Genomic DNA, 16872 nt, shown 5'->3' on the forward strand with positions numbered 1-16872 from the left:
TCATTGTGGTCACCACACTGAACATGGACCAGAGTAAAGTAGTCACTGTGCTGTTTGGTATCATTGTGGTCACCACACTGAACATGGACCAGAGTAAAGTAGTCACTGTGCTGTTTGGTATCATTGTGTGCACCACACTGAACATGGACCAGAGTAAAGTAGTCACTGTGCTGTTTGGTATCATTGTGGTCACCACACTGAACATGGACCAGAGTAAAGTAGTCACTGTGCTGTTTGGTATCATTGTGGTCACCACACTGAACATGGACCAGAGTAAAGTAGTCACTGTGCTGTTTGGTATCATTGTGTGCACCACACTGAACATGGACCAGAGTAAAGTAGTCACTGTGCTGTTTGGTATCATTGTGTGCACCACACTGAACATGGACCACAGTAAAGTAGTCACTGTGCTGTTTGGTATCATTGTGTGCACCACACTGAACATGGACCAGAGAAAGCGAAGGAGAGATTTGTCTGAGCAGATCAGAAAGAACTAATAGACAAGCAAGGTAAAGGTAAAGGCTACAAGACCATCTCCAAGTAGCTTGATGTTCCTGTGACAACAATTGCAAATATTTGAAGAAGTTTAAGGTCCATGGAACTATAGCCAACCTCCCTGGGCGCGGCCGCAAGAGGAAAATCGACTCCAGGAAAATCGACCCAGGAAAATCGACCCAGGAAAATCGACCCCAGATTGAACAGAAGGATAGCGCGAATGGTAGAAAAAGAACCAAGGATAACTGCCAAAGAGATAAAAGCTGAACTCCAAGGTGAAGGTACGTCAGTTTTTGAGTGAAATTGGGCTCCATGGAAGAAGTCCCAGGAGGACCACTTTTGAAAGAAAAACATTAAAAAGTCAGACTGGAATTTGCTAAAATGCATATTGACAAGCCACAATCCTTCTTGGAGAATGTCCTTAGGACAGATGAGTCAAAACTGGAGCTTTTTGGCAAGTCACATCAGCTCTATGTTCACAGATGAAAAAATGAAGCTTTCAAAGAGAAGAACACCCTACCTACAGTGAAACATGGTGACAGTGTCACCAGTAAAGCACCCCCACACCATCACACCTCCTCCTCCATGCTCCATGGTGGGAACCACAAATGCGAAGATCATCTGTTCACCTACTCTGTGTCAGAAAGACATGGCGGTTGGAACTGAAAATCTCACATTTCCACCAGTCTAATGTCCATTGCTCGTGTTTTGGCCCAAGCAAGTCTCTTCTTATTACTGGTGTCCTTTAGTCATGGTTTCTTTGCAGCAATTTGACCATGAAGGCCTGATTCACACAGTCTCCTCTGTACAGTTGATGTTGAGATGTGACAGTTACTTGAACTCTGTGAAGCATTTATTTGGCCTGCAATTTCTGAGGCTGGTAACTCTAATGAACTTATCCTCTGCAGCAGAGGTTACCCTGGGACTTCCTTTCCTTTGCCGGTCCTCATGAGAGCCAGTTTCATCATATCGCTTGATGGTTTTTGCGATAGCACAAAGTTCTTGAAGTGTTCTGGATTGACTGTCTTAAAGTAATGATGGACTGTTGTTTCTCTTTGCCTTTTTGAACAGTTAGTTCCATAATATAGACTTGGTATTTTACCAAATAGGGTTTTCTTCTGTATACCACCCCTACCTTGTCACAACACAACTGATTGACTCAAATGCATTAAAAAGTAAAGAAATTCCTCAAATCGACTTTTTAACAATGCACACCTGTTAATTGAAATACATTCCAGGTGACCTCATGAAGCTGGTTGAGAGAATGCCAAGAGTGTGCAAGGCTGTCAGCAAGGCAAAGGGTGGCTACTTTGAAGAATTTCATATAAAATATAGTTTTATTTGTTTAAAACGTTTTGGTTTACTACGTCATTCTATATGTGTTATTTCATAGTTCTGATGTCTTCACTATTATTCTACAATGTGGAAAATAGTAAAAATAAAGAAAAACCCTTGAATGAGTAGGTGTGTCCAACCTTTTGAATGGTACTGTATATATATGTATATCAATGCACAAGGCGAGACCCAAATGCAGACCCAGGAGGCAGATGTTTGGAGTCTTACAATGCTTATTAATCTACAGGGGTAGGCAAGAGAATGGTCGTGGACAGGCAAAAAGGGCTAAACCAGATCAGAGTCCAGAAGGTACAGCGTGGCAGACTCATGGTGAAGATAGGCAGAATGGTCAGGCAGGCGGGTACAAAGTCCAGAAACAGTCAAGGGTCGAAACCAGGACTAGAAAAAGGAGAATGCAAATAGCAGGAGAACGGGGAAACCGCTGGTTGACTTGGAAACATACAAGACGAACTGGCACAGAGAGAGGAAACACAGGGATAAACACACTGGGGAAAATAAGCGACACCTGGAGGGGGTGGAGAAAATCACAAGGACAGGTGAAACAGATAAGGGTGTGACAATGTTCTTTTCAGTTTTTTTGTTTTACTAAAACCCCCCCACGGGCCGGATTGGACCCTGTAAGTAGGCGATGTTTGACACCCCTGCTCTAAGAGCATCTCCCCTTCCATGGAGAAAAGCCCTGTGGCAGTATGAAGCATGTTCGCTGTGGTCAAACCATTTAAGTCTATGTTAAGTGCTGCTATTGCAATCCTGACTTAACTTTGCTGTTCTCTCCTTCCCACTTCTTACAGGGGAAGGTTAGTTCAGTCTAGGCTAATTGATTTGCCTGCCTGCAGTGCCTGCTGTGCTAAAGTACTGCCTGTTTGTCGAATTGGCCTCAAGCCCTCCTCATCTTAGATAGTGTAGTTCCCAGGTAACCTTAGAATAAGGCCAGGCACTGCAGGTTACAGCCCAATCAATACACAACAATACATGTCTTTCAACGCTGACTTGAGTCATTTTCTCCACCATTAATCAACTGCTGTATTCATAACCCTTAGGAGGGGCTCCTCAGCCCACAGCTCCTCATCAACAGCCCACAGACCCCACTATGGCGTGTTACACAAACAGAAAGGCCTCTTGTGCTTGCGTCCACAAACAAAACAATGGAAGGGAAACCAAAACAATGGAGGGCACTATGGTACACACAACAGCACCACCATTTTGAAACTATTGGTATTTGTTCTAGCCCTCAACAGTCCAGAAGGAATGGTTCCCAAAATAGTTTCTACCAATTTATTATATTAATTGATGGGCAAAGTGGATGGAATGAGGTGGCTGTTTTTGACCCTCTTTTCACAGAAAATGAAGCTTACTGTGTGGAACATTATGGTCAGAAGTCCATTGAGAGGGGTACAAGGAGTTTCTTTTCACAGGGTGATCTTCGGAATGGTAGCTGAGTGTTACAGAGGAGTGGATTGAGGTCTGCCTCATAATACAACAGAATTGTTATCTGTCTGTTAGTTGACAGTTCAGGCTTGAACCCCGACATGGCTGCTCGTGACTTTATTTCACTGTATTTCTCTCTCTCCGCAGAGGTGAACCTTCTAGAGGAGCTCTCGCTGCAGGTGTCCAACAGCAGCAATGCCTCCATGTCTCTGGATGCTCTGAGGTGTCTGGTGCTGCAGGTGGGACAGTACTCCACCCTGTCCCTGCCCCTAGCACAACTCTTCACTGACGGGTAAATCTCCCCACACACGGACGTACACACACACACACACACACACACACACACACACACACACACACACATACAGTCATGGCCAAAAGTTTGGAGAATGACACAAATATTTATTTCCACAAAGTTTGCTGCTTCAGTGTCTTTAAATATTTTTCTCAGATGTTACTATGGAATACTGAAGTATAATTGCAAGCATTTCATAAGTGTCAAAGGATTTTGTTGACAATTACATGAAGTTGATGCAAAGAGTCATTATTTGCAGTGTTAACCCTTCTTTTTCAAGACCTCTGCAATCCGCCCTGGCATGCCGTCCACTAACTTCTGGGCCACATCCTGACTGATGGTAGTCCATTCTTGCATAATCAATGCTTGGAGTTTGTCAGAATCTGTGGTATGTTTTTGTCCACCCGCCTCTTGAGGATTGACCACAAGTTCTCAATGGGATTAAGGTCTGGGGAGTTTCCTGGCCGTGAACCCAAAATATCAATGTTTTGTTCCCCGAGCCACTTAGTTATCACTTTTGCCTTATAGCAAGGTGCTCCATCAAATCAAATTCAAATCAAATGTATTTATATAGCCCTTCTTACATCAGCTGATATATCAAAGTGCTGTACAGAAACACAGCCTATAACCCCAAACAGCAAGCAATGCAGGTCTAGAAGCACATGGCTAGGAAAAGCTCCCTAGAAAGGCCAAAACCTAGGAAGAAACCTAGAGCGGAACCAGGCTATGAGGGGTGGCCAGTCAGATTATAACAGCTAAGCTAAGGCCAGCTTCTTCAGGCAGAAGTTTGCATCCTGTAGCTCCAACTCCAAAACGTTCTGGGACACTGTGAAGTCCATGGAGAACAAGAGCACCTCCTCCCAGCTGCCCACTGCACTGAGGCTAGGGAACACGGTCACCACCGACAAATCCATGATTATCGAAAACTTCAACAAGCATTTCTCAACGGGTGGCCATGCCTTCCGCCTGGCTACTCCTACCTCGGCCAACAGCTCCGGCCCCCCCGCAGCTACTCACCCAAGCCTCTCCAGGTTCTCTTTACCCAAATCCAGAAAGCAGATGTTCTGAAAGAGCTGCAAAACCTGGACCCGTACAAATCAGCTGGGCTTGACAATCTGGACCCTCTATTTCTGAAACTATCCGCCGCCATTGTCGCAACCCCTATTACCAGCCTGTTCAACCTCTCTTTCATATCGTCTAAGATCCCCAAGGATTGGAAAACTGCCGCAGTCATCCCCCTCTTCAAAGGAGGAGACACCCTGGACCCAAACTGTTACAGACCTATATCCATCCTGCCCTGCCTATCTAAGGTCTTTGAAAGCCAAGTCAACAAACAGGTCACTGACCATCTCGAATCCCACCGTACCTTCTCCGCTGTGCAATCTGGTTTCCGAGCCGGTCACGGGTGCACCTCAGCCACGCTCAAGGTACTAAACGATATCATAACCGCCATGGATAAAAGACAGTACTGTGCAGCCGTCTTCATCGACCTTGCCAAGGCTTTCGACTCTGTCAATCACCATATTCTTATCGGCAGACTCAGTAGCCTAGGTTTTTCGGATGACTGCCTTACCTGGTTCACCAATTACTTTGCTGACAGAGTTCAGTGTGTCAAATCGGAGGGCATGCTGTCCGGTCCTCTGGCAGTCTCTATGGGGGTGCCACAGGGTTCAATTCTCGGTCCGACTCTTTTCTCTGTATATATCAATGATGTTGCTCTTGCTGCGGGCGATTCCCTGATCCACCTCTACGCAGACGACACCATTCTATATACTTCCGGCCCGTCCTTGGACACTGTGCTATCTAACCTCCAAACGAGCTTCAATGCCATAAAACACTCCTTCCGTGACCTCCAACTGCTCTTAAACGCTAGTAAAACCAAATGCATGCTTTTCAACCGTTCGCTGCCTGCACCCACATGCCTGACCAGCATCACCACCCTGGATGGTTCCGACCTTGAATATGTGGACATCTATAAGTACCTAGGTGTCTGGCTAGACTGTAAACTCTCCTTCCAGACTCATATCAAACAATCGAACAACTCTCCAATCGAAAATCAAATCAAGAGTCGGCTTTCTATTCCGCAACAAAGCCTCCTTCACTCACGCCGCCAAACTTACCCTAGTAATACTGACTATCCTACCGATCCTCGACTTCGGCGATGTCATGTACAAAATTGCTTCCAACACTCTACGCAGCAAACTGGATGCAGTTTATCACAGTGCCATCCGTTTTGTCACTAAAGCACCTTATACCACCCACCACTGCGACTTGTATGCTCTAGTCGGCTGGCCCTCGCTACATATTTGTCGCCAGATCCACTGGCTCCAGGTCATCTACAAGTCCATGCTAGGTAAAGCTCCGCCTTATCTCAGTTCACTGGTCACAATGGCAACACCCATCCGTAGCACGCGCTCCAGCAGGTGTATCTCACTGATTATCCCTAAAGCCAACACCTCATTTGGCCGCCTTTCGTTCCAGTACTCTGCTGTCTGTGACTGGAACGAATTGCAAAAATCGCTGAAGTTGGAGACTTTTATCTCCCTCACCAACTTCAAACATCTGCTATCTGAGCAGCTAACCGATCGCTGCAGCTGTACGTAGTCTATCGGCAAATAGCCCACCCATTTTTACCTACCTCATCCCCATACTGTTTTTATTTATTTACTTTTCTGCTCTTTTACACACCAATATCTCTACCTGTACATGACCATCTGATCATTTATCACTCCAGTGTTAATCTGCAAAATTGTAATTATTTGTCTACCTCCTCATGCCTTTTGCACACAATGTATATAGACTCCCCTTTTTTTCTACTGTGTTATTGACTTGTTAATTGTTTACTCCATGTGTAACTCTGTGTTGTCTGTTCACACTGCTATGCTTTATCTTGGCCAGGTCGCAGTTGCAAACAAGAACTTGTTCTCAACTAGCCTACCTGATTAAATAAAGGTGAAATAAAAACAAGAAAAATGTTTGGCTACCAAAAAAAAACGAAAATTCAGTTATAAAAACGCAGAACGTTTTCCAAAATAATTCCATAATATCGACTGAAAAGTTGTTTAGAATCAATCCTCAAGGTGTTTTTCTACATGTCTCTTCAATGATGTATCGTTCCTGGAAGTGTGCTGGAAGTGTGCTTCTCCCTCTGAATCGCATGGTAAAATGATTGCCACTGAGAATTACGCACCAACTTAGACAAAGGACACCGGGCGGACCCCTGGCAAATGTAGTCTCTTATGGCCAATCTTCCAATGATATGCCTACATATACGTCACAATGCTGCAGACATCTTGGACGAACGGCAGAGAGCATAAGCTCGTTCACGGCACATTCACAGCCATATAAGGAGACGATAGTAAAACAGAGCCTCAAAAATTCAGCTCATTTCCTGTTTGAGATTTTATCTTGGTTTCGCCTGTAGCATCAGTTCTGGGGCACTCACAGATAATATCTTTGCAGTTTTGAAAACGTCAGAGTGTTTTCTTTCCAAAGCTGCCAATTATATGCATAGTTGAGCATCTTTTCATGACAAAATATTGCGCTTAAAACGTGCACGTTTTTTTTTATCCAATAATGACATAGCACCCCCATAGGTTGAAGAGGTTAAACCACCAACTTACCATCCAGAGACAAGGTTGAGTATAGCCCACAAAGATCTCTGCCATGGCACAACCCAAGTGGGGGCGCCAACCCAGACAGGAAGATCACGTCAGTGACTCAACCCACTCAAATGCCGCACCCCTCCTAGTGACGGCATGGAAGAGCACCAGTAAGCCAGTGACTCAGCCCCTGTAATAGGGTTAGAGGCAGATAATCCCAGTGGAGAGAGCGGAACCAGCCAGGCAGAGACAGCAAGGGCGGTTCGTTGCTCCAGAGCCTTTACGTTCACCTTCACACTCCTGGGCCAGACTACACTAAATCATATGACCCACTAAAGAGATGAGACTTCAGTGAAGACTTAAAGGTTGAGACTGAGTCTGCGTCTCTTACATGGGTAGGCAGACCATTCCATAAAAATTGAGCTCTAAAGGAGAAAGCCCTGCCTCCAGCTGTTTGCTTAGAAATTCTAGGGACAATTAGGAGGCCTGCGACTTGTGACCATAGTGTACGTGTAGGTATGTACGGCAGGACCAAATCGGAAATCTTGAAATCAGCCCTTGCCTTAACAGGAAGCCAGTGTAGGGAGGCTAGCACTGGTTAATATTATCACATTTTGTGGTTCTAGTCAGGATTCTAGCAGCTGTATTTAGCACTGACTGGAGTTTATTTAGTGCTTTATCCGTGTATCTGGAAAGTAGAGCATTGCAGTAGTCTAACCTTGAAGTAACAAAAGCATGGATTAATTTTTCAGCATCATTTTTGGACAGAAAGTTTCTGATTTTTGCAATGTTACGTAGATGGAAAAGAATTGCCCTTGAAACAGTCTTGATATGTTCGTCAAAAGAGAGATCAGGGTCCAGAGTAAGGTCCTTCACAGTTTTATTTGAGACGACTGTACAACCATCCAGATTAATTGTCAGATTCAACAGAAGATCTCTTTGTTTCTTGGGACCTAGAACAAGCATCTCTGTTTTGTCTGAGTTTAAAAGTAGAAAGTTCGCAGCCATCCACTTCCTTATGTCTGAAACACAGGCTTCTAGCGAGGGCAATTTTGGGGCTTCACCATGTTTCAATTGAATTGTACAGCTATGTGTCATCCGCATAGCAGTGAAAGTTAACATGATGTTTTCGAAAGACATTCCCAAGAGGTCAAATATATAATGAAAACAATAGTGGTCCTAAAACGGAACCTTGAGGAACACCGAAATTTACAGTTGATTTGTCAAAGGACAAACCATTCACAGAGACAAACTGATATCTTTCCGACAAATAAGATCTTAACCAGGCCAGAACTTGTCCATGTACACCAATTTGGTTTTCCAATCTCCCCAAAAGAATGTGGTGATCAATGGTGTTAAAAGCAGCACTAAGGTCTAGGAGCACGAGGACAGATGCAGAGCCTCGGTCTGACGCCGTTAAAAGGTAATTTACCACCTTCACAAGTGCAGTCTCAATGCTAAGATGGGGTCTAAAACCAGACTGAAGTATTTGGTATACATTGTTTGTCTTCAGGAAGACAGTGAGTTGCAGCTCAACAGCTTTTTAATTTTCTTTTGAGAGGAATGAAAGAGTCGATATAGGCCGATTTAATTTTTTAATATCTTCTGGGTCAAGGTTTGGCTTTTTCAAGAGAGGCATTATTGCTGCCACTTTTAGTGAGTTTGGTACACATCCGGTGGATAGAGAGCCGTTTATTATTATGTTCAACATAGGAGGGCCAAGCACAGGAAGCAGCTCTCTCAGTAGAATAGGGTCCAGTATGCAGCTTGAAGGTTTAGAGGCCATAATTATTTTCATTATTGTGTCAATGGATATAGTACTAAAACGCTTGAGAGTCTCTCTTGATCCTAGGTCCTGGCAGAGTTGTGCAAACTCAGGACAACTGAGCTTTGGAGGAATACGCCGATTTAAAGAGGAATTTGCTTTCTAAAATCATGATCTTTTCCTCAAAGAAATTTATTTATTTATTACTGCTGAAGTGAAAGCCATCCTCTCTTGGGAATGCTGCTTTTTAGTTAGCTTTGCGACAGTATCAAAAATAAATTTAGGATTGTTCTTATTTTCCTCAATTAAGTTGGAAAAATAGTATGATCGAGCAGAAGTCAGGGTTCTTCAATACTGCACGGTACTGTCTTTCCAAGCTATTTTTAAGACTTCCAATTTTGTGTGGGGCCATTTCCGTTCCAATTTTCTGGAATCTTGCTTCAGAGCTCGGGTATTTTCTGTGTACCAGGGAGCTAGTTTCTTATGACAAATATTTTTAGTTTTTAGGGGTGCAACTGCATCTAGGGTATTGTGCAAGGTTAAATTGAATTCCTCAGTTAGGTGGTTAACTGAGTTTTGTCCTCTGACGTCCTTGGGTAAGCAGAGGGAGTCTGGAATGGCATCAAGGAATCTTTGGGTTGTCTGAGAATTTATAGCACGACTTTTGATGCTCCTTGGTTGGGGTCTGAGCAGATTATTTGTTGCGATTGCAAACGTAATAAAATGGTGGGCCGATAGTTCAGGATTATGAGGAAAAACATTAAGATCCACAACATTTATTCCATGGGACAAAACTAGGTCCAGAGTATGACTGTGACAGTGAGTAGGTCCAGAGACATGTTGGACAAAACCCACTGAGTCGAGGATGGCTCCGAAAGCCTTTTGGAGTGGGTCTGTGGACTTTTCCATGTGAATATTAAAATCACCAAAAATGTGAATATTATCTGCTATGACTGCAAGGTCCGATAGGAATTCAGGGAACTCAGTGAGGAACACTGTATATGGCCCAGGAAGCCTGTAAACAGTAGCTATAAAAGGTAATTGAGTAGACTGCATAGATTTCATGACTAGAAGCTCAAAAGATGAAAACCTCATATTTTTTTGTGAATTGAAATTTGCTATCGTAAATGTTAACAACACCTCTGCTTTTGCGGGATGCACGGGGGATATGGTCACTAGTGTAACCAGGAGGGGAGGCCTCATTTAACACAGTAAATTCATCAGGCTTAAGCCATGTTTCAGTCAGGCCAATCACATCAAGATTATGATCAGTGATTAGTTCATTGACTATAACTGCCTTTGAAATGAGGGATCTAACATTTAGTAGCCTAATTTTGAGATACATTTACATTACATTACATTTAAGTCATTTAGCAGACGCTCTTATCCAGAGCGACTTACAAATTGGTGCATTCACCTTATGACATCCAGTGGAACAGCCACTTTACAATAGTGCATCTAAATCTTTTAAGGGGGGGGGGGGTGAGAAGGATTACTTTATCCTATCCTAGGTATTCCTTAAAGAGGTGGGGTTTCAGGTGTCTCCGGAAGGTGGTGATTGACTCCGCTGTCCTGGCGTCGTGAGGGAGTTTGTTCCACCATTGGGGGGCCAGAGCAGCGAACAGTTTTGACTGGGCTGAGCGGGAACTGTACTTCCTCAGTGGTAGGGAGGCGAGCAGGCCAGAGGTGGATGAACGCAGTGCCCTTGTTTGGGTGTAGGGCCTGATCAGAGCCTGGAGGTACTGAGGTGCCGTTCCCCTCACAGCTCCGTAGGCAAGCACCATGGTCTTGTAGCGGATGCGAGCTTCAACTGGAAGCCAGTGGAGAGAGCGGAGGAGCGGGGTGACGTGAGAGAACTTGGGAAGGTTGAACACCAGACGGGCTGCGGCGTTCTGGATGAGTTGTAGGGGTTTAATGGCACAGGCAGGGAGCCCAGCCAACAGCGAGTTGCAGTAATCCAGACGGGAGATGACAAGTGCCTGGATTAGGACCTGCGCCGCTTCCTGTGTGAGGCAGGAGATAGTGAGGTATCACTATCTCTTTCAATAATGGCAGGAATGGAGGAGGTATTTATTCTAGTGAGATTGCTAAGGCGAACACCACCATGTTTTGTTTTGTCCAACCTAGGTTGAGGCACAGACACGGTCTCAATGGGGATAGCCGAGCTGACTACACTGATTGTGCTAGTGGCAGACTCCACTAAGCTGGCAGGCTGGCTAACAGCCTGCTGCCTGGACTGCGCCCTATTTCATTGTGGAGTTAGAGCCCTGTCTATGTTGGTAGATAAGATGAGATAACCCCTCCAGCTAGGATGGAGTCTGTTACTCCTCAGCAGGCCAGGCTTGGTCCTGTTTGTGGGTGAGTCCCAGAAAGAGGACCAATTATATACAAATTCGATGTTTTGGGAGGGGCAGAAAACAGTTTTCAACCAGCGATTGAGTTGTGAGACTCTGCTGTAGAACTCATCACTCCCCCTAACTGGGAGGGGGCCAGAGACAATTACTCGATGCCGACACATCTTTCTAGCTGATTTACACGCTGAAGCTGTGTTGCGCTTGGTGACCTCTGACTGTTTTGTCCTAACGTCGTTGGTGCCGACGTGGATAACAATATCTCTATACTCTCTACACTCGCCAGTTTTAGCTTTAGCCAGCACCACCTTCAGATTAGCCTTAACGTCAATAGCCCTGCCTCCTGCTGGAAAAGGCATTGTTCCTCACCTAACTGTTCCTGGATGGTTGGAAGAAGTTGCTCTCTGAGGATGTGTTGCTACCATTCTTTATTCATGGCTGTGTTCTTATGCAAAATTGTGAGTGATCCCACTCCCTTGGCTGAGAAGCAACCCCACACATGAATGACACAGGACTGATGGTAGCGTTCACCTTGTCTTCTCCGGACAAGCTTTTTTCCAGATGCCCCAAACAATCGGAAAGGGGTTCATCAGAGAAAATGACTTTACCCCAGTCCTCAGCAGTCCAATCCCTGAACCTTTAGCAGAATACCAGTCTGTCCCTGATGTTTTTCCTGGAGAGAAGTGGCTTCTTTGCTGCCCTTCTTAACACCAGGCCATCCTCCAAAAGTCTTCGCCTCACTGTGCGTGCAGATGCACTCACACCTCCCTGCTGCCATTCCTGAGCAAGCTCTGTACTGGTGGTGCCCCAATCCCGCTGCTGAATCAACTTTAGGAGATGGTCCCTGGGCTTGCTGGACTTTCTTGGGCGCCCTGAAGCCTTCTTCACAACAATTGAACCGCTCTCCTTGAAGTTCTTGATGATCCGATAAATGGTTGATTTAGGTGCAATCTTACTGGCAGCAATATCCTTGCCTGTGAAGCTCTTTTTGTGCAAAGCAATGATGACGGCACGTGTTTCCTTGCAGGTAACAACAATGATTCCAAGCACCACCCTCCTTTTGAAGCTTCCGGTCTGTTATTCGAACTCAATCAGCATGACAGAGTGATCTCCAGCCTTGTCCTCATCAACACTCACACCAGTGTTAAAGAGAGAATCACTGACATGATGTCAGCTGGTCCTTTTGTGGCAGGGCTGAAATGCAGTAGAAATGTTTTTTAGGGATTCAGTTCATTTGCATGGCAAGAGGGACTTTGCAATTAATTGCTATTCATCTGATCCCTCTTCATAACATTCTGGAGTTTATGTAAATTGCTATCATACAAACTGAGGCAGCAGACCTTGTGAAAATGTATATTTGTGTCATTCTCAAAACTTTTTGCCATGACTGTACACACTGAGACTGACACTGTGTACCGGCATTGTGTTGTACAGGTTTGCAGATGAGTTCAGCCTGTTGGTGCAGTTGCGAAGCCCACAGCGAGATGAACGCAGCGTGCTCACCCTGCTCAGCCATGACAGCCACATCCTGCTGCAACTACGCATCAGCGCATACACACTCACCTTCATCAGCACACAACAGCGCCACTACGAGTGAGTCTGTTTGTCTGAGTATGTCTATCTGCCCGTCTGTGGCGATTTTGCAAATACAGTTTTTTTTTGTCTCTCGGGTAGATGCAATTTAAAAACAATAATAATAATTGGTTTTAATCTATTACCTATGTTAAGTTGTCACAAATTAACCTTAAACTTTTGTTTTAATTTTTCAAATATATGTTTTATTGTTCATTTTCGAAAGCATTTTATTTCTGGATTTCACTGTTTTGAATTGACAAGGCAGTTGTCCCACACCCTGACTTTTGATCTACTACTATGTATTTCAATACGAAGCATTTAGAAAATTTGAAAATAGTTAATACAGCTGTTTAAAAATTAAAGTTATGTACTTTGATATGTTCACAAGCACTAAATATATATTTTGCTTTAAGAAATACAGTTGTCCCACAGTTTTACGTCATCACCATCACACTGAATAAAGTGATCAATTGTAGTAATAATCAACATTTTGCAAATCAATTCACACAAGAACTGGGAAGTGACAGTGGTGAACATGGATATGAGGTAGAGAGTTTGTGATATTATCTCTCTACCTCCAAGAAAAGTACATTTGAATTTGTCAAGATAATATTTTATTTTGTGTCCTTACCATCTGTTCTGAAGATTTCCAGGTTATTACCACCATAAAGTGTAAAATGGGTATACCCCTCCCGGCTCAGTACTGCGTATCACTTAATCTTTTGTAGCAATGCATTTGACCATTACCCTGTCACTACACAGTAATTACCACCACAATCTACACAAATTTGTTACATTTATTGAAACAGTAAATAAATATCACACTCCTGTCTTTAGGTGTAAAGCACTTACTTATTCTCAATACAACTACTTAAAAAGATTAAATACATAACCATTTCAACAAGTAATGATATTGTTTATGGTAGCCTCAGTGCAGCTTTACAAGCACAGGAAGCAAACAGACATATGTGGTGGTCCTTCTGTGGCTCAGTTGGTAGAGCATGGCGCTTGTAACGCCAGGGTAGTGGGTTCGATTCCCGGGACCACCCATACGTAGAATGTATGCACACATGACTGTAAGTCGTTTTGGATAAAAGCGTCAGCTAAATGGCATATATTATTATTATTATTATTATATGTGATCAATAAGGAATTCATATCATATTTTCTAAATAAATCAGGTAAACCAAATAATCCCCAAATTCATTTTGTTTGTGATTCAGTTTTAAACTAAAATGTAATGTTTTATGATGTGATGTAAACACTTTGTGCAGAAACTGTTTTGGGACAATGGAGTAAATTCAATGTATTGTTGAATAAAATGGTCACAGCCCATACCAGTTTGGTTCCTGCTAAAATTATAAAAGTATTTATGTTGCTAAAAGTATTTTTCAAGAAACAAAATATTTTTCTAAATAAGACATGACAAAAGGGCCCAGTTGCAAAATCGTGTGTGTGTATATGTTGACTGAGCTTGAAACGATTCAAGGGCTGTTTTTCTAAAGCCTACTGGCAGGTTGCTTGTTCCTCTCTTCTTAAGCCACAGTGGATTTTAAGCAATACATCACTGTTAGACAGACAGTCTAGTCTTGGCCAGAATATGGACAGAGTACTTGGTACTTGTATAGTGCATGAGATTTATAGCTGATATTTGAGGTGTGACTATATTTGAATCTCAACACTGTCTTGGAAGTGAAGCTTTCAGAGGGCAAACGTGCACCACACACTTCACATTATTGCCAAAACAGGAAATAACAGAGACATGCACTTCCTTCTCAATAATGTTTGCCATACTGTATGACATCACCCATTACATTGTTTTGACCCGATTCCCAGGTTTCCGGTCAGTGGTCTGTCTGACGGCCAGTGGCACCACGTAGCTGTGAGTGTATCATCTGTTAGGCTGGCGCTGTATGTGGACTGTGCCCTGGTGGAGAGTGTGGACTGGGTGTACCAGGGTATGGGCATCACATCTGAAGGCCTACTATTGTTGGGAGGGATCATAGAGGGCTTCGAGACACCCTTTGAGGTAAGTACTGGACTTACTGTTCCACCTCTTTATTTCCTCTCCTCTCTCTTCTTTTTCCTCCTCTCCAGTTCCATTCTCTTTTCCTCTGTCGTCTTCTCCTCTCCTTTTCTCTCCACTCCTCTTCTCTCCTCCGTTCTCCCCTTTTCTCATTTCCTTTCCTTTCCTCTACTCTCTCCACTCCTCCTCCCTTTTCCTGCATGTTTCCATACAAGACGATGTATCTGCCTAAATCATCATGCAACTTACCAGCAACACATTATGCAACATAGGCTATACAGCTTCATCTCCTGCTGTTCAGAGTGACTTAAGAACTGAGTGCCCTTTCTGTTGAATGGTGGGTAATTTATCATAGAAGATCAGTAACGGTCTGCAGGATGTAGGTACTGTCAAATCTTGTAGCCAAAAAACACTGTATAGGAACCCAATGGTCTAGCTATCCCCCTACCCGACCTGTAAGGGAGGTTTAGGGGGGTGAGTTGGGATGGGGGCTCCTCCCATTGCCCTGACCCCACCAACTGCCCCCATTCCCCAAGACACATGAAGACATCCCTGTGCTGTCCATAGCGGAAGCCAGCAGCCAGAGCCAGTGTTTATGAAGGATGTGTGTTAGAGCGTACAGTATGAGTGCAGAGTGCAGGAGGGGCGAGAGGAGAGCAGAATGGGACAGACAGCAGGCAGCATCTGGCTTTGTGCTCAGCTCAGTCCAGAGCCAAGATTGATTCTCCATCGCCTTCTCTCCCACAGCGACAGGTCTTTATGACAACCCCTTAGAGGATTGAGCTTCCTCTCTCTGAGGTGGTAACATTCTTCTGCCGCTAGGTTCCTCATTACTGTAACTTTAGCACCCCTTCATTTTTCAGCTTAACGGTCATCCACTTCAGGACAACTAGGGGAGGAAAACACCTTGCCCTGTCTGTGTTTTATTTATTTATTGTCAGTTGATCCATTTCCTTTCTCTACAGTTACAGAACAATAAAGACTGATTTGGATGAGGCCTTTGCAAATTAGTTTTCGTGAAGGTTAAGCAGGCTTTAAAAACAGTTTTAATTGGTTTGTTGTTCCTCCACAGAGGAAAGGTAGGCATTTGTGCAGACAGTTCCTTTAGCTCTGTGAATATATATACTGAAAAATATATATAATCGCAACATGCAACAATTTACAAGATTTTACTTTAGAAGAGTTACAGTTCATATAAGGAAATCAGTCAATGTAAATAAATTCATTAGGCCCTAATCTATGGATTTCACATGACTGGGAATACAGATACAGTTGAAGTTGGAAATTTACATACACTTTAGACAAATACATTTAAACTCAGTTTTTCCATTTAATCCTAGTAAAAATTCCCAATCTTAGGTCAGTTAGGATCACCACTTTATTTTAAGAATGTGAATATTTTAAGAATGTGAAACGTCAGAATAATAGTAGAGAGAATGATTTATTTCAGCTTTTATTTCTTTCATCACATTCCCAGTGGGTCAGCAGTTTACATACACTCAATTAGTATTTGGTAGCATTGTCTTTCAATTGTTTAACTTGGGTCAAATGTTTCGGGCAGCCTTCCATTCCTCCTGACAGAGCTGGTGTAACGGAGTCAGGTTTGTAGGCCTCCTTGCTCGCACACGCTTTTTCAGTTCCTCCCACAAATTTTCTATGGGATTGAGGTCAGGGATTTGTGATGGCCACTCCAATACCTTGACGTTGTTGTCCTTAAGGCCTTTCGCCACAACTTCGGAAGTATGCTTGGGGTCATTGTACATTTGGAAGACCCATTTGCGACCAGGCTATAACTTCCTGACTGATGTCTTGACATGTTGCTTCAATATATCCACATAATTATTCTTCCTCATGATGTCATCTATTTTGTGAAGTGCACCAGTCCCTCCTACAGAAAGCACCCTCACAACATGATGCTGCCACCCCCGTGCTTCACGGTTGGGATGGTGTTCTTCGGCTTGCAAGCCTCCCCCTTTTTC

At 43.7% G+C, this 16872-nt stretch overlaps 1 protein-coding gene across 1 annotated transcript in view; it reads left to right on the top strand.

Moving 5' to 3' along the window:
- Nucleotides 1–16872, top strand: part of LOC118387463 (collagen alpha-2(IX) chain-like) — a 124622-nt gene that overhangs the window by 34010 nt on the left and 73740 nt on the right. The window contains exons 2-4 of the mRNA XM_035775855.2: nt 3427–3571; nt 12727–12885; nt 14704–14896. Coding sequence (XP_035631748.1) covers nt 3427–3571; nt 12727–12885; nt 14704–14896 — 497 coding nt within the window. The remainder of the gene's footprint in view (nt 1–3426; nt 3572–12726; nt 12886–14703; nt 14897–16872) is intronic.

Source organism: Oncorhynchus keta, chromosome 9 (assembly GCF_023373465.1).
Source record: "Oncorhynchus keta strain PuntledgeMale-10-30-2019 chromosome 9, Oket_V2, whole genome shotgun sequence".
Lineage (NCBI taxonomy): Eukaryota > Metazoa > Chordata > Actinopteri > Salmoniformes > Salmonidae > Oncorhynchus > Oncorhynchus keta.